General features: G+C 40.8%; 2 protein-coding genes across 2 annotated transcripts; both read right to left on the bottom strand.

Annotated features, from left to right (window-relative positions):
- Positions 1–1116: 1116 nt before the first annotated feature.
- Positions 1117–3040, bottom strand: LOC130135820 (peptide methionine sulfoxide reductase B5-like). The gene is made up of 3 exons (XM_056305599.1): positions 2741–3040; positions 1599–1755; positions 1117–1516 (listed from the first exon to the last, which is right to left on the bottom strand). Exons 1-3 carry the CDS (start codon positions 2833–2835, stop codon positions 1361–1363), a joined length of 408 nt encoding a protein of 135 aa, XP_056161574.1. The 5' UTR covers positions 2836–3040; the 3' UTR covers positions 1117–1360.
- Positions 3041–18427: 15387 nt separating this feature from the next.
- LOC115691363 (S-adenosylmethionine decarboxylase proenzyme 4-like) lies at positions 18428–19732 on the bottom strand. Its single transcript, XM_030617969.2, has one exon. The coding sequence runs from the start codon at positions 19604–19606 to the stop codon at positions 18536–18538; it is 1071 nt and encodes a 356-aa protein (XP_030473829.1). The 5' UTR covers positions 19607–19732; the 3' UTR covers positions 18428–18535.
- Positions 19733–21605: the final 1873 nt, after the last annotated feature.

Here is a 21605-nt window from a genome sequence, read left to right as displayed (position 1 = left end):
AAGACACGCTGTCTCATTCCAAAGATGCATGCTAACTTTTTAGGAATGCTCTCGCTTCTAATTTGTTTCGAAGGCGTGGTCTCTGAACAATATTCTCCAGTGAATTTTGATTAATCCCCCTGGAACCGGACGAATACTGCACTAAGCTCGAGTTATTTATCTTCAATTGAGGTCAATGGGCTGAGAAGACACTGTAGAATTCATTTTTGTACATGACATATTCTGCCTAAACCTCTTGTCACGGATTCACGGCATGCTTTTCCTTTGTAGTTAACCAAATGAAGGAGCTGTCACTCTTCCCTGGAAATTGCTTGCGCTTCTAGTCTAGGTTATGTGATCCATCTCCTGTCGATGGCGGTTGTGTTTCTCTTTAACCTGACCATGTCTTCGTTTTCTATCACCATCGATGAGAATAGAGTAGAAAATGTTAGACTTATGCCTAAGTTTCGACATGGCCATCCCTCAGTCGCACACAATTTGATTGCAAAAATCTCAAAAACATCTGATCTCCACGAACTGCGCTTGTTGTACTACAGTCTCAGACCGAATGAGGAAGCAGAGCATGAAGAAAAACTGATAAAGGCAAAGTGCTGGGATTCTCTTGCCGATGGTGTTTTCACTATTGGGGCATGTGACCGTGAAACTGTATAATTAGATAATTTGCCAACTCGTTAAGCCATTGTACACTGGGAGAAAATTAACAGCTCATTCTTTTAGATTTGGATGGGGGGATGCATGGCGTCATGTCTCATTGATGGGATCGTAGACTTGTTCTTACCGCTCTTCTCCTCTAAAGCAAGACATATGCATTATATGAGCAATGTGGTGAGCAAAGCCAATCAAGTAGTGTTCTTCAAAGAGTGCTATGTGGTCGTTACGTATTCGTAATATGTGATTTGCCTATCAGAATAAGTCCGGGCAATACTAACTTCCTCTGAAGCTTTGAATCAATCTTCTTTTGGGACGTCTCCAACCTATCTGGTTGCTCTTTTGCTTCGTTTCTCCATTCGATGTTGCCTAATTCTCTGTCTCTCTAGATTAGATACAAATTCAAAACAATCAATTTGCAGATCAGTAGTCGCACTTTTGAGGGCCAATAATGCTTAAGATGCTCAGTTAGGTGGAAGTTAGATGATTCGGAATCTCAGATGAAACAACTACTGAAACCAGAATTCAATCAGTTTCACAGCAAAGCCAAAGCGGAATCTTCAGTTTAATCTCCAGCTACTCCGCTCATCTGGACTATATCACAGAGAACACATTCTATGCAAAACCATAATGTCCTTTCATCACCCATAAGTAGGTCCCATATTTGCCTTCCATTATTCACTAAAATCCAAGCATAGTCTGTTCTCGAGTTTCACGAGGATTTCTCGGGTGCAAATTTGATTGAAACGCTGTTGACACAATGGCGTTCATCAGTCGGTGTCGAAAATCCCTCGCCTTTGAAAACATGGCCCAAGTGCCCGCCACAAGCTGCACATGTAATCTCAGTTCTTCTTCCATCTGGGTCCGGCTGAAAAACAGTTCTTGTTAGAGGTGCAATTGGCAACATTATTGACAACCACGACAAAGACTGAACCAAAGATTGAACTCACGGTGCGATTTATTGCACCAGGGAAACCCTCATAGAAAGCTGGCCAGCCACAGCCAGAATCAAACTTGGTGGTGGACTTGTAAAGCGGAGTCCCACATCCAGCACAGTCATAAACACCTTCAGCAAAGAACTTGTTGTACTCCCCCGTGCCTCGCAACCTGCACAAAAATCAAATCTAATCCTCGCAAACATACGGTATTCTCCAAATCTATCAATCTGTTCCAGATTTTTAATGAAAGACCACAAAAAAACATTCACTGATTACAGCCTGTGAAAGTCCTAACATAACAATTCACGAGTTCCCGTCATAGTGAGAGATAGCTTGTCGTGTCATAAAAGTTCCAGCTTGCTCGTGGGAAAAGAAGCATCGGTACCAAATTCAAATTGAAGATCCACTCTCACTGAATACGACCCAACTCGCTGAATCAGAACTCTAAAGCACAAGCGTAAGCAGCCTGTCTCTTGGGGTGCAGTAACTACTTGTACCCAGTAGAGCACCCAACAGATGTGTCTCAGCTCTGTTGTTTGATTGTACCGCAAGCAACAAAATTATATATAAAGACGTTCTGAATTTGCAAAGACAAGATCATCTGCTATATCAACTTAGATGCAGACTCACCATCTTATACAACTGAAACACTCCACCTTGACCCTTGTTCCTTTTTCATTCCCCAGAAACCTAAAATGTTACAAGCCTCGAAGATACATCACAAGCTTTTTTTCGGGTCTTTCGCAGTGTGTATAAACCAATAAAATATTCCACAATTCGAACTCACATTTCACTAATTTAGATTTCTCTGAGATCTGAAACTTTCAACTTCCACAAATGGACAACCATCTTCGCTTCTGTAATCATTCTAAAACCCAACTTCATCAGAGTCCGAGCTGTTGAAACAGTTTTGGTTCCATCAATCGACAGCACGCCGACCCACCACACTCCCACCTCCATTGAACAATCAAGAATCGATGAATCATCAAACAAAGGAACAAATAAGAAAATTCACAAACCCTGGAAGCCAAACCCCCCAAGAAAAAAACTTGGGAATTCGACCATTAAACAGGACGAGGCTGGAATCGACTCAATTCACCAGATAAACGAGCGATTTGCGCATAAGGAAAAAGAGAGAGATGGAGAACAATTACTCGGTGCCCTTTGCGCGGAGGATCCGAAACTGCTCGGGAGAAAGAACAGCTCTCCATTCCTCCTCCGTCTTTTCGATCTTACCAGTCGAAGCCATGTCTATATCGAGAGAGATCGAGAGACAGAACTGCTTGCTTCTTCTTTAGATAAGATTGGATCGTGCGTGGCTTCTATTATATGAATTGGAACTGAACAAGGGGAACGTGCGAACGTAGACGCTTTCAAGGAGAGGCCAAGTGAACGGGGACGTGAACCGGGGCAATATCCGGTGCAGGTTGTAATCTTTGTGGATTAGGTGAGTCGAAGGCTTTGACTTTTTTTTTTTTTTTTGGATATGTTGCATCTAAGGTTGTAAATACTTTATTTAGATCTCTAAGCGATTTTTGTTGTATATTCGAATTAGGTATTTTGTCGAAAAGCTTAATGAGAAAGTCAATGTAGATGTTAGGTGATAGTAGTGTCCTACACGCAGCAAGGTGGGGGGAGGGGCTACCGTTGGCACCGTTGAGCTCGCAAGGGAGGTGTTGGGGTCACCAAACGGTGTCGTGGGGCTCGGACTATGGCTAGGTTGCCTCACCGAGTGAGGTGGGGGCAAGAGGCGATGGCAACATGGGGTAAGGTGACAGTGGCGATGTGTGAGCATGAGCATCGCCGGAGCTAGACGTCGTCTCGTCCTTGTTCTTGCCAAAACAATTTTGAAAAGGGAAAAATTATCGGGAAATTATGATGAATACGTGTCTTTTATCAGAACGAGATGACATTACCTGAATATGGTAACTCCGATCCTAGGAGATAGCGACTATTGCGTCATGGTCACTATTTCTATAGACCCTCCGTCTGTGCGTGTGCACGTGAAGGTGCGCTTGTGTACATATGTGCACCGTGCAAACATGTGTGCTTTCTAAGCATAAGAAGTCATTGGCACCACATAAGTCACATTGACACCACATAAGAAGACATTATTAAAATGTACAATGGTTACTTATGATCGAGAAAAGTGGACAAGCAATGTTGCAATTTTAGTAAAGGTAGATGGATCATTGATAGTGTCGATATCTAAATTTTGATGACTCCATTTAATCGTTTTACTACATAAAAATTAGGGATCGACCATTACCCTAAACAAAGATAATATTAATTTGCATCTATATATTAGAAAAATTATAGTGATAAGCTCACATAAATTGCATTTTAATTGGACCGGTGCTGAATGGGTTTAAGCATGGAGACTTTGAGCTTAATAAAATTATTTGGACTAAGCCTACAAGAGCATGAAATTTGGCCAAGCCCATTGAAAATCCATACTGGCTGAAGATCACATGTAAGGTGCACATGGGGAGTGCTAAACTCGGTAAGCTTACATTCCCTAATCAAATTAAGGAACAAGGCATTTTGTGCTCAAAATTTCGGTCATAAGGGAGGGAATGGAGAGGCATCCTAATTTCCTATCTTAAATATATCACATAATCTCTTTGGTTCAATATTAGAAATTGATATCTTGAGAAGAGCCTTAAATCTAGGGGTGAGCAAAGGAACCACACTGAATTGGCCTACTCTGGACGGTTCACGGTTCCGACTGTGAATATCGGTTCAGTTCCCGATTTCACGTGTGGACCCATTCACTTGGATCGGACTGATATATATATATATATATATATATATATAAATGTTTCAAAACCCTAATTAGAGTGTTCCATCGAGCCTTCCTTAATCCCTCATTCACTTCACTCTCCCCTCACGTATTCACACTTGCTCTCGCAGCCTTGCTTCCTCATGAGTCACGACGCCCATCACTCCCTCTCCTGTAAGTCCTTAGTCCCTCTTCGGTTAGAGTGGTCTACATGAGAAATTAAGTAGATTTGTCATGTAGACTGTGTATTTGAAGTGAAGCTTTTGAACCATGGCAAACTCTCGTAGTGATTGTTGTGTTATGATTGTTGAAGTTTGTGGCAAACTCACAAGTGGTGAAGCTTGTGAATTTGCATGTATAGCCAATTTTAGACACGGCCAATTTTATGAACCCACCTGGGAACCGAACCGGATTTATGGTTCCGTTTCCGAGTGAATCCAAGTATCAGTGGGTGATTCCCGATTTTTAGTTTATGGAACTAGCCCTTCGTGGATGATTTCCAGTTCCAGGTTGAGAAGGGGGCCACCTTAAAACTGATAGTCCCTATTTAAATCTATACTTATATAAGCATTCTTTCCTCACAATAAAATATGGGGGGGGGTGTTGTTTCCCATATGAGGTTGGCAAAGGCTCACAACACATATACACGATATACACACGACGCTAAATATAAGGTGCTCTTTTCTCCTTAAGTTCACTGCTTACCCTTAGGCTGCTGCCACCGCACCCCACCACTCGATTAGCACCTCTGTCAAGTTTTGTTACACGCCACATGAACCGGCGAAGCACCTAGCAACCCCTCAGTGAATTCCATCACTATTGCAAGCTCCTAGACCTCCCATCACGGCCACCACTGTAAACCTTTGCGCCAACACAGCACCACCGTCGGCCAACAGATTAGGACGATCCCTCATCCCAACAACCAACGTCCTCCTAATGAAGCAGCCCAGCTCTTCGGCCCTTACTCATTAGCTTGGGATCATTGTCCTGACACCTCATGCACCACTATTGCACCTCATTGTCGTGCCTGGTGGAGCAACCAACAAGCCTTCGTCGTGCCAGTGTACTCCCTGTAGTGTCCTAAAAAAGTCTCAGCGTCCACCTGCATCACCGTTGACCCTGCAATAGCATCTAGCTCCTTTTGACGTGCTTGGCTAACTCCCGGCGCTCCAAGCCAGATCCTAGCAGCACTTGTGAGTCCCTCGACAGCTTCTTGTAGCGTTTTCTAGTAAGCACTATGTCACGTCCTGGCCAAGACCGTAACATGTGGTTTGCTTTGCGACATCCCGTTCATTATTATTTTTTCGTTACGAACAAGCGGATGCATGAAATCGGGACAATCAAAACAATCAAAATCAGAACAAACATCAGGATCAAGATAAGCATCATGAGCAAACCTTTTTACATGATAGCTTATATATACATTACAAGCCAAGCCTTTTTACATACCCTATCTTTTATGGGCCGATTCACACACATACATATACCCGCTATAACAACATGGTTGGGTTATGCTTAGCACCTCTACCGTAGTCATTCAGCCAAGCTCCAAAAAGGGTCTCCCAAAAGTTTCCTTCAAAACTTGCTCGGTCCCTCTTGAGCCGGAACCACTGCCTAGACTTCACTTGCGGCGTTCCCGGGTGCCGGCCCATTGGCACCACCGAAGGGACCATTGAACTCGCGGAGGGGCCCAAACAAACCTTTGCTCGTCCACATGTACTATGCTTCATACTTGTGGGGAACGGGATTCTCAAATCCCTCATCTACTAGGACTTGCGAGATCACCTTCCGGTAAGTACGACCCGTTTCCACATCTACCACATCCAAAGCATCAACTACGAGTTCTACAGGAACATCGAAACGCATTGGCAGAGCCGCCATCCTACAAGTCTAGGAAAAACAACAGGGAGTGACACTGACTTAGTAAGTAAATCCACTAATTTCAAGTGAGGAGGTACAAATCGTCGCCGGACCCGTGTCCGACCTTACCGCCCCAGGTTGTCACTAGCAGATCAATAGCAAAGGTATTTCTTACCTCGCCTATGTACTACTCATGGAGCACACAGTTGCCAAGAGAACATCAAGCATGGTATTTACATGATGCATGCAAAAATAGAACACACGAGATTCATTCATTCTTGACGGAAATCCACCAGTCCTTCCAAAATCCATTGGGCATCCGAAATCTATCGGGCAACGTCTCGAAATCCATCGTAGACGGCTTTAGTCTCACGTGTGTCCATGCGTTACAACCATCAAGCAATCCAATTCTTATCTTTCTTTTATAGCCATGCAAACAATAGTCCGAAAACATAAGTGCAAGTGCGATTCATGGACTTAACCGAAATTAACTATTATGTCGGCTACGGTCCAAGGCTCGTGACTTGATCCGATGCGCCAAGCGATAAACCAAACCAACTTAACTCGGATCCGATACGCCTCAATATTGAACCTTTGCCAAGCAAGTTTCGACCTATGCACCATAGCGTGCGTACAAGACATACGTTCCTTCTTTCGCGGCCGAGTCATGCATCAACTCGAACTTGTAGCATGCAAAGGACAAAATGACCAGCAAGCTTTATGCAAAGTCCAAGCACAAATCGGGTACAAACACTAGCCAACAATGCATTTCATCATCCTATCTCGGGATTAGGAAATCTATTTACACTACTCGACAAAAGCGAGATTTAGTAAGGACCAAGAAAGTGACGTGAGAAGAAGATGGTCATTGGCGTGACCAAGGGAGACGATGGCGTAAGGAAGAAGGGAGAGGAGCCGGACGGTGAGGTGGTGTGAAAGAGAGAGTGGGGTGAGAGTTGGTGGTGTGAGGAAAAAGGAGGCTAAGTGGGGACCAAGCCTATTTACAGTGGACCAAGCCTATTTATAGTGTGGTCCACTAATGGTCCTTAATGAAGATGGAGCCAAATTTAATAATGGAGGGCCCTAAAAGTCTAGGTTAATAATGAAGAGGTCTTGAAAGTCTTTGGCCATTATTAAGCTTCTTATTCAAGCCTTCAATTAAGGCTACTCATTTCCAACTTGATCTCCTAGGCATGAACATGGTGTGCCTATCTCAAGAGCACTCCATCATTGGGGTCCTTACTAGTTCTAATGGCACATCATTTCTTGGACACCCAAATTTTCACTAAAACTTGGCTTAGCAAGGAACTAAGGTAATTTTGTTAGTGGTCTGCCCTAAGAATCAATCAAGGTTGATACTCTAATATTATTTGTGGATTATGTTGTGTCGAAAAATCGACCTTCACTATACTTAGGTAGTCATAATGTCTTGTTATAGACCGCTTATGACTTGTGGGCCAAAAAAGGTTTTGAGCACACTACTAATGTTTAGTGAACCTACAAGGTCGCACACAATAGCGAACTGAGTTAATATTTTCTGTGTGCCGGGATCTACTTAAAATAAGAAGTAGATTTTAATTTATTCTCCTATTCAACTTATCTACGCGGTCGTGCACGTTATGAGATAACGATTAAACGTACGATTGAAGGTGGACATTTTGGCGAGCCCAAATCGCCCGGCCCCATTTCTTTTAATTCGCGTAGATAATGAGGCTATATATATAGCGTGTGGGTGATGAAAAAAAACCCTAAGAAAATACGAAGAGAATCGTTATCTGTTTAGAGATCTTTGAGAGAGTCTCGAAGATCAAAGGTGATCAGGAAAAAGAAGTCCAAGATCTTTAGCTAGTACTTGGATCGTTGGAGACTTCCATTCGTGTGTGTGGATACCGGTAGAGGCGCAACACTTGGGGCGCTAATCCAGACACAATCGATTGTCAATTTACCTTTGATCTGCAAAAGGTATATGTCAAACTTCTGTTTAGATTTCAATATACGCATGGATCCTGTCTAGGGTTTCGATTTATAAATTCCGCTTCGTTTTTAGCACTGGAGGAACCCAATAGTGGTATTAGAGCAACTTGCGATATATTGAAGTTGAACAGGAACCCTACAGGATTCTAAATTAGAGTTAGATGAATTGGGAATATGAATTGATATGATCAATTCGAGTAATTTCACATTGAAACGAATTTGAATTCCTGCAATAATGTGGATTAATGTGATTGATCCAAAAGCATTTTGTTAAAAAAAAATAGAATTACGAATTTCGTTTAGGGTATTGGAAGGAACAAAGCAGGACAGCCTTAGAGACGGTTTAGTTGAAACTGCCTGCCCTAGCAAGGACGGTTTAAGGGGATGAATAGAATCCTGAGAAAATAGAATTGAGAATTCTGTCTAAGTTTGGGCGCGCGCCCGAAGCCCTACAAGAGGGCTCACGCCCTTGACCGCGGCTGCCGCCCTCACCACAGAGGGGCGCAGCCCTTGACCCCGCATGGAATTGTTCATTCTCATATGATTGATGTACCTTTATTATGATAAGTGATGCTTTGTTTTTGTTCATAACATGCATACATTATATCACTAAATAAACATTAATAGTCCCTAATAAAAATTAAGTAATAATATGATGCATTTTCAATCATACACCTATTAAGACTTGAATCGTCAAAAGATGGATCTGCCAAAGCAGGGTGTCTTTAACTATTTGAGTAAAATAGAATGGATAATGGTTATCCATAGGTCAAGATTGATTTACTTAACGAGGCTATCAAAACAGTTTTGGGTCTTGAGGCATAATGTTTGGGGATAAGATATGAGATGTCAACCCCAACAACCAAGAGTTGTATTCGATACAATTGACAAAGAGTTGTCTACCTAAATAACTTAGTCTTGAGCGATAAGCCAAAGTTTACTCGAGTCTTGGTAAAATATGGATCTTGGTCCACTATACTTATTGGGACACATATTATAAAAGTATAGTGAGAGTTTATTATAAATAATATTAATGAACAATTCACTTTGCATATTTGTTATAGATAACGGCAAATGCTTTTGCATCAAACTTTTTACTGCGATCTGTCCTTGAGAAGGACAAATTGAATGATTCAAACTTCTTGGATTAGTATAGAAGCTTGAGAATTGTTCTCAAGCAGGAGAAAAAGGATTATGTCTTGGAGAAACCACTTCCCTAGAAGGCACCTCCTTCCAATGCTCCCCATGCTGAAAGGAATGCTTATTAGAAGCATAAAGATGATGCATTGGATGCATCATGTCTAATGTTAGCTACCATGAACTCAAACCTTCATAAGCAGTTTGAGAACATAGATGCCTATGATATGATCATGAACCTGAAAAATTCGTTTCAGGAGCAGGCACTCACTGAAAGGTACCAGACGGTAAAGACCTTAATTGAGTGCAAGCTAGCAAGTGAGAACTCAGTTAGCCCACATGTCATAAAGATGATAGGTTATATTGAAAACCTGGAGTGGCTGGGCTTTCCCATTAGCCAAGAGTTGGCTACTTACATTATTATTCAGTCATTACCTCAAGATTATGACACGTTTGTTATGAACTATAACATGCATAATTTGAATAAGTCTTTGACTGAACTGCATGGAATGCTCAAAACTGCTGAGCAGAATATCAAGAAGGACCCTACCCCTAATGTTCTCATGGTTCAAAAGGGGAAAGGCTTTAAGAAGCCAGGTAAGGTCAAGGATAAGGGCAAGGGCACTAAGCCCAAACCCAAATCCAAGACCAAACCGAGTTCGACTGCTGATGCTGTATGCTTCCATTGTGGCGAGAATGGACATTGGAAGAGGAATTGCGAGAAATATTTGGAGGATCTGAAGAAAAAGGGAAGAGAGACTTTTGATTCATGTATTTATGTTATAGAAGTAAATGTTACTACTAGTTCTACTTCATGGGTATTGGATACCGGTTGTGATACTTACATTTGTATGAATGTGCAGGGACTAAAACGAAGTAGAACACTTACAAAAGGTGAAGTGGAACTACGTGTTGGAAATGGAGCAAGAGTTGCTGTATTAGCCGTAGGAACATATGATGTAGCTTTACCTTTTGGCATGATTTTAGAACTGAATAATTGCTACTATGTACCTGCTATACGCAGGATTATTATTTCTGTTTCTTATTTGGACAAGGAAGGTTTCTGTTTTGATATAAAGAATAATAGTTGTTCATTTTATATTAATGAATTGTTTTATGATAGCGCCCATATTGTGGATGGCATATATGTTCTAAATCTTGATGTGTCAATCTGTAATATAAATACAAAAAGGTTTCTTCAACATACAAAAACTTCTAAGGATATTGGCATCCCCATTGATTCCTCGTCTTCACTAGTTGACCATATCAGTTTCCAAATATCTCCAAGGATATCAGCATCCCCGCTGATTTATCATCTTCAATGATTTGACCGAGTCAGCTTCTAAAGATCTCCAAGGACACCACGTTGGTTTCTTATTTTCACTGAACTCACAAAAACCATCAATTTTGTCACAGTTTTCCACCTCATTTGAAATCGGCAGCTGCTCTTATGCCAACAATCTATTGATGTCGATCTTTCTTCCTTCCAAGCTTATTGGCAATTTCGACTCTATCAAGTTGTTCATCTTCATGGTCCTTCCAAGTATTACCAAACATCTTCATTCCAGGCTCGTTCACCATTAGGAAGTCCATCCAACTATTTACTCGATCTTTGTACCTCTAAGCCATCCTGAACATCCCTGTTCTTCTCGACTTGTTCACCTTTGATCGAGGTCCTTCCAAATGTCACCTTTTCTGAAGATCCTTCTAACTTGTAGACATCTTTAACACCTAATTTCTTGTTCATCTCAAATATCAGCAGAGCACTTTAGACATTGGTAGAGCACTCCTCATATTAGAATCTTCTCATGCCGTTTATGACAACATCTGCATTTTGGCTTATGCATATATCACTTGGTAATACTCAACCAATACACACATTAGTAACCTTTGATTGTCTTTATCATCGTCAAAACAACATAGAGGATTTTCCGAACAAGAAATACCATTTCATCAATAATATTATAGCAAACATTAATAGTTCAATCGATTGATTAATCTTATCAAATCACACATTGATAGTCCATTCCATTATTAAATTTGGTGCGCAATATCCAACTATGGTCACTCTTAATGCCCCGTGACGAAGGTGAGCAAGTTCTCGCCCCCTCCCTTTCAACTAAGTCTCAACCTATATTGACGGTAGCTAGGTTCATAAGGATATCCCTAGCAGTATGCAACACCCATAAACCCTTCAATGGGTTTAGAACATATCGACGTAAGCATCAAACCACTAACATCGTCCTCCGATAACTCACAAAGCCAATTCAAAGTCCATATCAGAAATCAAATTTACATAACAAAATATATAAACTTTCACATTTCAATTTATTAGATAGAATATCTTTCATAAACTATGTTCGCAAATTAGTATTTACAAGCTTTCATAATTTCTTTCACAAAGTTTTTCTTAAACCAATCGAAAATAATCAACTCAAACTATTTTAAAGGGTATTTTGTTATCTCAATTAACCAAAAAGGGTAGTAAAAGCCCAATTCAATATTTGTGAAATAAATATGCTTTAAACATCACTTTTTTTCCTTTTAACCAAATCATACCTAGCACATAATGTGTCTAATCTTTATCACTTTCAAAATATGAGTTTACAAATTCAAAGAAGAAATAAACACCACTCACTTGGGGTTATAAAATCAAACCCCATAAGTTGCTCGAGCCGACAAACTCAAAATCTTATCAATTTAGCCAAAAACGTCATCAAAATCAATTAAAATGCTGCTTTACTATGAATAGATTAAATTAAGCGTTTTTATCTAACAAAATAACTCTTACACACCAAGAAAAGCTCACCCATAGCATGACATTGATTGTTGCCCACCAAGAAAAGCTCACCCATAGCATGACATTGATTGTTGCCCACCATGCCCAGTTTACGTGTCGAATTTGGTTGCGCCACAAACCTCTCGATTCAAACGAGCTTACTTTCAAAAGAAAGCTCTTTGAAGTACTAGAAGATCTTAAATTTCACCAACTTAAAAGACTGCTAAAAATCATCGCCAAGCACATCAATTCGTAACTAGGTAGAAATGTGCTCAAATCTTTGAAAATTCATTTCGATCAAATCGTAACTCAAAATCGACTCTATAGAGTCCAACGGCTTCACAATACCCTAAAGGCTCAATACTCTAAAAAACCCCAAACTTTAGCTTCAGTCCAAATTCTACTCGAAACATTTTTCATCTAAAAAAAATACTTTCAACTTTCACTTAATTTCCAAATCTACCTCGACGTTAACCCTTTGTCCAATGTGTTTTGATGTGGCATTTCCACATCAGGGATAAATCCATCTCAGCATTTGCACATCTCAGTTGACATGGATTTAAGCGTCGTTTATATTAACTATTCATCATCTTCCACCTCTCATATCTTCTTTTTTCTTCCCTTTTGCACATATTGTTCATTTTCTTTTTCAGCAAGCTGACATGGATTTAAGCACCGTTTATATTAACTGTTCATCATCTTCAACTTCTCATGTATTCTTTTTTTTTTTTCCTTTTGTGCCTATTGTTCATTTCCTTTTTCAACAAGCTGACATGGATTTAAGCACCGTTTGTATTAACTATTCATCATATTCAACCTCTCATATCTTCTTCTTCTTTTTTTTTTTTTTCCCTTTTGGGCCTATTGTTCGTTTCCTCTTTTTTTTCTCTGTTTCTTTTTCCGGAAATGAAAGGAAATCTTCACTAGCAAAGTTGAAGGGGCAAGGACGAGAGAAATCTTTACGAGCGAGACTTGCGACCTACTATCTTCACAAGAAAAGGTCGAGATGTCATGGACGACAACCTCAAACGAGGTTGTCCATGGCTTCCAAGACCTCGGATCGAGATGGTGGGGTTTAGAAACCTTAAATCTACGGTCGAGCTGCCATGGACGACAACCTCGGATAGTGGTCATGGGAGCTCGGCAACGACGAATCCCAAGGAGAGTTACAAAAAGAAAGTGAAGCGAAGCATTTAAAACAAAATCAGAGAGGAAAAAATTAGCACAAAATGGAACTAATTTGCTTCTCTTGGTCAAAGGTAGCTCCTGAATTAGCTCCTTAAGGTTGCAAGAAACCCCTGAAATGCCCCAAAAAAAAAAAAGGAAAAAAATGAGGGATCTTGTGTTAAAGACGAAGAGTGAACTTCATCTTGGGGTGTTGAAAGTACGAAGATGAAGACCATGAACGAATTTGATCTTGAAGTTCAGTTCACTTCAATTTTTGTTATACAGCTTGAAGGAGTCTCGAAGATGATGAATCTTGGGTCGAAGACAATGAACAGTTGAGCTATGGAGAGGTGGAAGGTTAGCATCGAGGTAGAATTATAACTTGAATGAAAATTGAGGGGTTTTTATTTTAACGAAAAAAGATTATGGTAGAATTGGGGTTGAAGCTAAAGTTTGTGATTTTTAAGGTTTTGATCTACACTCTAAACTATCATTCTCATACAATTTCGCAACTTAATAAGCTCTAAATAAGTCCAAAAAACTGATAGCTACAAATATTCAAATTTATGACTTAACTCTGAGAATTCCTCCGATTAAATGAACAAAATGTTTGATTCCTTTCTGGGTACTGTGCAAATTTTTAACCCAACCTATCGGAATGGTTGAGACGAATGCGTGCGAATTTTCCTTTACTCTCTCTCTTTCCTGTATTGTTTCTGTTTTATCGTTCCCTTTCTTTTTTTCTTTTTAGGCGGTTAGGGCAAATAATGGGCCGAGGCTTTGAACTTTGGTTGAAGCCTAGTTACTACCACCTAAGTAGCACCGACATCGACACCGATACCGACATGTGACATAACACATCGACATGTTATTTCTAAAAAAATAGAGAATTCCGATACGTTATGATACGTTGTATTTTAAATTTATATTTTTATGTATACATAATAAATTATCATGCTTAAATTTGATTCAAATTCATAAATAAATAATAAAAAAAGCCTTGAATGAATTTATACTGAAATTATTAATCCACCATTTATTAATAAAAAAAAGTCAAGCTAATAAATAAGACTAGAAATCTTGGAAAAAGAGAAAACAGGGGGGAAAGTGGTGAAAATTAAGAGTTATTAATGATCCATCACTTCACAGATAGGCCATCCTTATTTCAACCTTCCTTCTCTCACCTAACCATAATTTGAATTTACTTCTTTTTCTATATCAAAAAATTAAAAAAACAAAGCATAAAACGGGAGTAGCAAGAGGAGAAACGCTCAAGCTGATCAAGGAGAAGGTGAAGGGCGCTGTCCTTGGTGCCGGAGAAGCAGGAGGCGGAGGAGATGACGACGCGCATGGGTATGTCCTTGGCGTCGGAAAAGCGGGAGGCGAAGGAGTTGACGGCGTGGGGGACGTCCACCTTGAGAGTGTAGCCTCTCATCTTGAACTTTCTCTGCACCTCTTCTTCACCACCACGCTTATCTCTCTCTCTCTCTCTCTATGACGAGTTGACTTGTGTACTGGCAGCATGTCCGGCGTGTTGACCACGTGTTGCATGTCCGACACGTGTTGACTGCATGTCGGAGTGTGTTCAAGCATGTCAAACACCGATACGACAGGCCTCGGAGAGTGTCGGTTCTACTTAGACTATCGCAATCCTCCATATCACCACCTCAGCGCCTCGATATTTTGCAATGGTTTATAGCTTTTCCACGTATAGTCGCCGCCTTGGAACCCCTGGTAGTATAGGTGTCAAAAATCGAACCAAAACTGAAATCAAATCGAACAAAAAATTTGTGCATTTTTTGTCCGGATAATAACTAAAGGAATTTCATTAGTGTGATGGTTTGGTTCAGATCTTATCAAATTTTAATTTCTTTTTTTATCCCTTTGCGCTGACACACTCTCTCTCTTCACTACTGCCCTCCTCGGACTACCTTCCCTCCCCTCTCATTTCCTTTTTCTGCTTTATTCTCTCTCTTCCTCTAACTTCACACTCGCGTTCTTCTTTCCTCTTCCTCACTTCCTCTCTCTTTCCCTTTTGTGTTTTATTCTCTCTCTTCCTCTTCCCTCCCTAGTAGAAAAAGATGGAAAATGGTCAGTAGTACCGGAACAAGGATTGATTGTCATAAGCTCCCATAATTGGATTTCAATCACCCCTAGATCCACCACCTCTCCCCTCCTTCCGCCTCTCCCCCACATGGCTCACCGCCACCACGTGCCGCCACCCCCGACCCCTTGTTGCTGCAGCAACTACTACTCCCACTCCAGCACACCCCACCACGCACCGCCTCAGCCACTGTTAGACCCGCTCGTCGAAGCCCTCATTTTGCGCCTCCTCCAACCTCCTCCTCCTCCTTCTCAAAAACCCCACAAGCCATTTTCGCGGACCCACCAAGAAACAAGCTTCAGTCAATCCCATCACCACCACCCGCAACAGCAGGTCCAGCATCACCCAGATTCCATCTCGTCTCTCTTCGATCCAATCGAAGCTGTTCATGATGGTCATGGCCTTTCTTGAGATGCCAATGTTTGGGTGGACTTGCTTCAGCACCTTGAAGATGTAGATCTTGTACATCACGACGCTCCTCTTCGCCCCACTTCTTCTTGTCGCTAGCCCCCTCCTTCGGGAGCTTCTTATCAGCCACCACCGCCTCCTCGTACTCGGGGAAGCTCGCAGCTGCAACGAGGGGGCGACGGCGAGTTCGGTGACAATGTGGTCTTGTTGCTAGGTGAGGAAGGGAGGGTGCAAAGGGAAGAAGCGCCAAAAAAAAAAAAAAAAGGAAAATCGAAAACCGATTCGATTTGAATCAAACCGCATTTTTTGTTTGGATCATATTTGGTTCGTGTCGCATTTTGGCTCGGAGCAAGAACACATCCAAATTGTTCGATTTGGTTCGGTTTGAATTTTCTAGAAATCCGAACCAAACTAAACCATTGATATTCCTACCTAGTAGTGTGCAGTGGTCAAGTAACCCTGATTATTGCCATCGAATGCAATTTTCATTCCCCGAACGGTCGCCACTATCACCAATGTGGAAAACATATTTCATATGATGGTCATATAGCCGAAGTAGATTAATTGTTCAATCACATTGCCCGCGCAATATGCATCGCAATTAGCTCTTATGTTTGAATTTTGAAACTCTCCTTTTTTATAAACCGATCTCTCCACATGATATTAGCGGTGAGTGGTTCCATCTATAATTTGAAACTTACTGGTTGAAACAGGTTCCCTAATTTTTAAATCCTTGAACTTACCATGCATGCCTAGGAACCTAAAACTTACCCTGACACAGGTTTCGGGGTTTACCCACGTTTCACTAGTTTTGTTAATTGAATGATTTCAGTAAATCATCATTTCTAATTACCACCATTTGCTATAATCCACTCATCACAACTCATTTTTATACACACAAATAATATAAAAAATTAACAAAGTAAAAGTCTTAGTCATTGATATCGTCGGGAATAAAAACTCATACTAGTAGTTTCAGATTACAGACTCATCATTAGATGCCATGGAATGCTGCATGATCGTGCGAAAACATTAAACAAGAAAAACATAAAGACTTGTTCCTCTACCTGGAATTTGATCATTGAAATAGATTACTTAATTTTTTGAACCCGAAACCTACCCTGTATGTCCTAAAACCTGAAATCGGACCGGTGAGAACTGGTCTGGTTCTTGAATTTTTGGTTCTACCTTGATATCATGCTCACCCCTACATGATACAATAACCACCGTATATTTTCTCCATAGATAAGGAAGCTTTTCAGGTTCCGTATATTGATTTGCTACACACGTCCAAGGCCATTGGCAGGCCTGAGGTTCACCATGGTCATGTATTCGGTCTTGGGCCTTGTGATCCTTTGGTTGCTTTTAGTGGGCCTTTTCGGCCTTGTGGTCTTATGGCAACTTTTTTAACCTAGATAAACAAAATCTCTTTTGAGATCCATGGATGTTTATTCTTGTCGATGGTTTAATTATGAATCCGAGGGCGAAGAATCTTGAAGCAGATGTCCACATTAGAAAGAGGGACAGAAATGTGAATAGGCGGATCTAAAATCGACCCCATTTACAAAATTCGAGTATGTAAAAGAGTAATACTAGGTGCAAAGAAGGTTATTTACAGAAATTGAATTATTAGGTGATCCGACAGAAGTTGAATATGGTCTTGTTAAATGATTAAAAAAAAATGAATATGAGCCTTGTTTTTATTATCCAATTCATCTCGTCATATCATTTATCTAGTGAACTAGTTTTTCATGAACTTCTTGCTTCTTAGTATATATAACATTTACTCAAAATTCATTAAAGAATTCAAACCACATCATGAATCTATATCAGCAACGAGTTGGACACCTCCCAAGGCTCACAAAATAAAAAGCTTGACCTAAGTACTTATTTGTCTGTATGGTTCTATGAAGAGAGCACATGTTTATGTGCAGTGTCATCCCAACTGATCTCCCCTTCTCACTCTTTTAATTATAAAAAAGAATGTCATCCTAAAAAAATATCCACGACAAGTTCAAGAAACGCCATTGCTAGCGATGAAACTCCTTGAAAACTTTTGTGCTTGCTCCAGGTTGATTATGGCTCCAACGACTCAATAGGTGGAAGAAACAGACATTCCAAGGGATTGTCATAGAACTAACATTCTTGAGGATTGGAAAATCTGATCATCTGTTTACGAAGAATCTAGGAGAGAACGACAAAACAAGGTACGATGGAAAGAAAAACGATGAGAGAAGAAAGAACGAGAAGAAAAAGTGCAAGAGAGAGAGGAAAAAGACAGCTTTAATCAAAATAAAAAGTGAAGGGAAATTCAAATTCCTCTCTTACAATCCCTCCACATCGACACTTAGCCACTACACAAAGAACCTCGAATGATCTTTTAGGCGTGACAAACCTGAGTGGGAGCATTATCATGATGTACATGATCCTCCCCATTTTCTCTCTCAACTTCAACATCATCTCTCTATCTTCTTAGTACTCTCTCTCTCTCTCTCCCATTTTTTTTTTTGGTAAAGATCTCTCTCTCCCATTTTTATCCCTCGCTAACTACATAACCCATCACCCAATAACGTTATTACCCATCTCGAGTCCCATGAACATAATTTAATCAATCCATAACAACCCCCCCCCCAATTGTTCTAAAACCCTAGTCATTCCCCCTTCCCTCTCTCATAATTACTCCTTTTTACCCCTCTCAAACTCTCTACCTTCTAACCGGAGAACTTTGCCAGCGCTTCTCACTTACGGCGGGTCGTCGTGAACGTTTGGAAGACGATGGTCCCGGCGGCAGGGAATTCGTCGGCCGAGCAACTCCGGCATTTGAGCCCGACAAGCTCTAGGGCCTTGGCCACCCTTCTCCACACGTCGTGGCTAGCGCAAGTAGTAGCCACCGACACTGTCCCAGGTCGGAAGACCTGCGCCACCTTCTTCAGAACCCTAGAAATTTCATGCGGGTCATCGTAGATCGACCCGACGCATTCATAGCTCGCATAGCTGAACCCGTCCTCAGGGGTCACGTGTATTGTCGAGTAACGGTCGCCGTCGATTCCGTTCATGGAGTACCCGCATGGATCGAACCCGAAATCACAAATGAGAGCCCTCGGATTGATGTCTCCGATCCCAGTGAGCCCTGTCATCTCCCTCCCGACAGAGTCCCCAGAGTACTTCTCATCATCCCCTGCCCCTCTACGGAAGAACTTACGAGCCGAAGCCCGGTCGAGCTCGGTCATGCACACCTCAATGGTGTAGAGGGCATCATTATGATCTTCCCCTAGCTCATGATGATGAGATGAGTCATCATCATCATCACCATCACAAGCAGTGAAGACATGCCACGAATGAGAGGACACATTGGAGGGCATGACACAGGCCTTTCTAAAGCAAAGCCTGCTCGGCAAATTCTCCTCCAAGAAGATGACTTCCTCTTCGAAGCTTGTGTGAGGGAAAGGCTGGGCTTTGGGGAAGATAAAGCTACCTCTGGTGTACCTACACATGCGCACCGTGAGGCCGAGGCGATCGCTGGCCAGGTGGACCAACGGACGGACGGCTTTCAGCAGCTGGGTGGTCCCACATGTCTTGATGATGATCTTGGTCGGGTAGACGAAGAGGCTCGACTCCGACAGAACGTAGGCGTCAAAGTGGCGATTGGCCACGGCCGAGACCACCGTGCACTGCACCGCGTGGAGTACTTCCTCCAAGCACTCGAAGTCCAGATTTCTGAGACCCATCGAGCCCGTGAATAAAGGGTCGTCGCCGAAGAAGTGGAGCTCTATGCGCTTCTCAAAGCCCTCAAAACCAGAAGCAGCCATTTTAGCACAGAAGAAAGAATATAAAAAAGTTTGAGGCAAGATGGTCTGTTTTTCTGGGAAGTTAAGGTAAGGTTTGAGAGAGAGAGAGAGAGAGAGAGAGAGAAAGAGAGAGAGAAAGTAATAGTGTGAAATGTGAAAGGTTTGGAAGTGAGAGAGAAGTGGGAGGTGGACAGTTTTTATAGGTGGAGGAAGAGAGAGAGAGAGAGAGAGAGAGAGAGAGTAAGTGGGTTAGGGGAAGTGAAGGAATGGGGGGCATGCGGGTGAAGCAACCAAGAACAATGATTGCAGGCATTATGGAACGAATACGATGGTGTCTAAATTTTCTGGTTTTTTGTTTCTTATTTCTTCTCGTGAAGTCTTGATTCTTCGGACAAGAACAGAGGAACGAAATTTTTGGCCACGCGGATTTTCTTGTTCCCCCATTGCCAAATGCAAACCTATTCATGAGTAAAGCTTGTCCGAGATTGAGTCACATGATTTGTTCTCAAGTAAGCTGTAACTGATATTTTTGTTTTCATGGTCACTTTAACAAATCTTTAATCTTAGCAAATCTCTAATCTGCATATCTAAATTTATGCAAATTTTGGTAATAAATATATCATCGAATGTACAAGAAATAAGGGATTAAGCGTATTGAGTCTCCAGTTGATGTACAATAAATAATAGAATCATGCATATTTTATTAAGAAATGTTGAAAATAATTTTTATGGCAGGATTCTGAAAGAGTTCGACAATCAGTGATACCTATTTCATATTTGACTCATATTCGACAAGTATTGATGGTAAATAATCAAATATTGTATTGGGCTCGTATTTGACAAAAAAATTCATTAAACTCGTATATGATGAATGATATTATTAAAAGATCATCATCAAGACATGTAGATACAGTTCATCCTAATATGAGAGAAGAATATGATGATCGATGTAGTATTTTCCAATTTGCGATTTATACTTCGATACTGTTGACACCAAAAAATGATCATTATAATCAATAAAGTGACAGATTTAGTCAACAATAGCAGAGTTTGGTGAATGAAAGTCATCAATGATTAGAACAGTAGAAAACTTGAAGAGAATCGACAACTTTGATAAAGTTATCGACAACAAACATAATTTATCGACGAGAACCTTCACCGGGGATGAAGTCATTAACATCAACATCAATATGAAATTTCTGAGTAGCGATATTTTCAAGTATGTCATGTGTTTGGGATAAGTATTGCTAGATAATAGAAGATTGTGTAAGTTCTTGTATCCGCCTATAATATTAGGAATTTATTCCTTTTTTAGTAACCGTTGTATGTAACCTCCGCTTGTAACCACCGGTAAAGGGTTATAAACACTTTAAGTATGCTCTTTGTAAACCTCTTAACCAATCAAAGAATTCAACGTTCTTGCAAATTTCTATTTTATTTGTACTTTCCTGCAATTTACATGGCTGGTCGCAATTGCTTCAATGTTCATACCTTTAATTTTTTTGCCATCTACTTTCCTGTTCAAAATCAATAAAGGACCCATCACAACTTTTGTCGATTCACTTATTGATCCATCTATACTTCGAAAGATATTTGATCGACACACTCAATGGGACACATTTTATTGATTGAAGGACACTACGATGGCAAGAACCATAAATCAACAAGAGTCCGACACTTCTGCTGGCAACAACCATTTATTGCCACAAACTAGTAATGAGATACTTTAGTTGCTAGGAAAGCAGCAAAAAATGATTGACGTGAGGAAGTTGATCTTCTAATGCATCACACTAATGAGTAGTTAAGAGAAGTTTCACCAAATCCAAACATGGTGTCAACAATGAGAAGAATGTTCGAAGAGCAGCACAATGATATGGCAAACTTCATTGTGAGTCATATATCCAACATGATCAAGTTGATCGTCATCAATATTGTGAATGAAACCCTCTCATGGTCAGAATCGTTCAACGAGTATGTTACTAGTCTTTCTCCATTGATTGATGCTAATAATATTGGTCAA

Source organism: Syzygium oleosum, unplaced genomic scaffold (genome assembly GCF_021117445.2).
Source record: "Syzygium oleosum isolate NSW1041296 unplaced genomic scaffold, Sole_v2.1 Sole_v2.38, whole genome shotgun sequence".
NCBI classification, from domain to species: Eukaryota; Viridiplantae; Streptophyta; class Magnoliopsida; order Myrtales; family Myrtaceae; genus Syzygium; species Syzygium oleosum.
The sequence above is the reverse complement of the archived record's forward strand: the minus strand, read 5'-3'. Positions and strand labels throughout refer to the sequence as shown.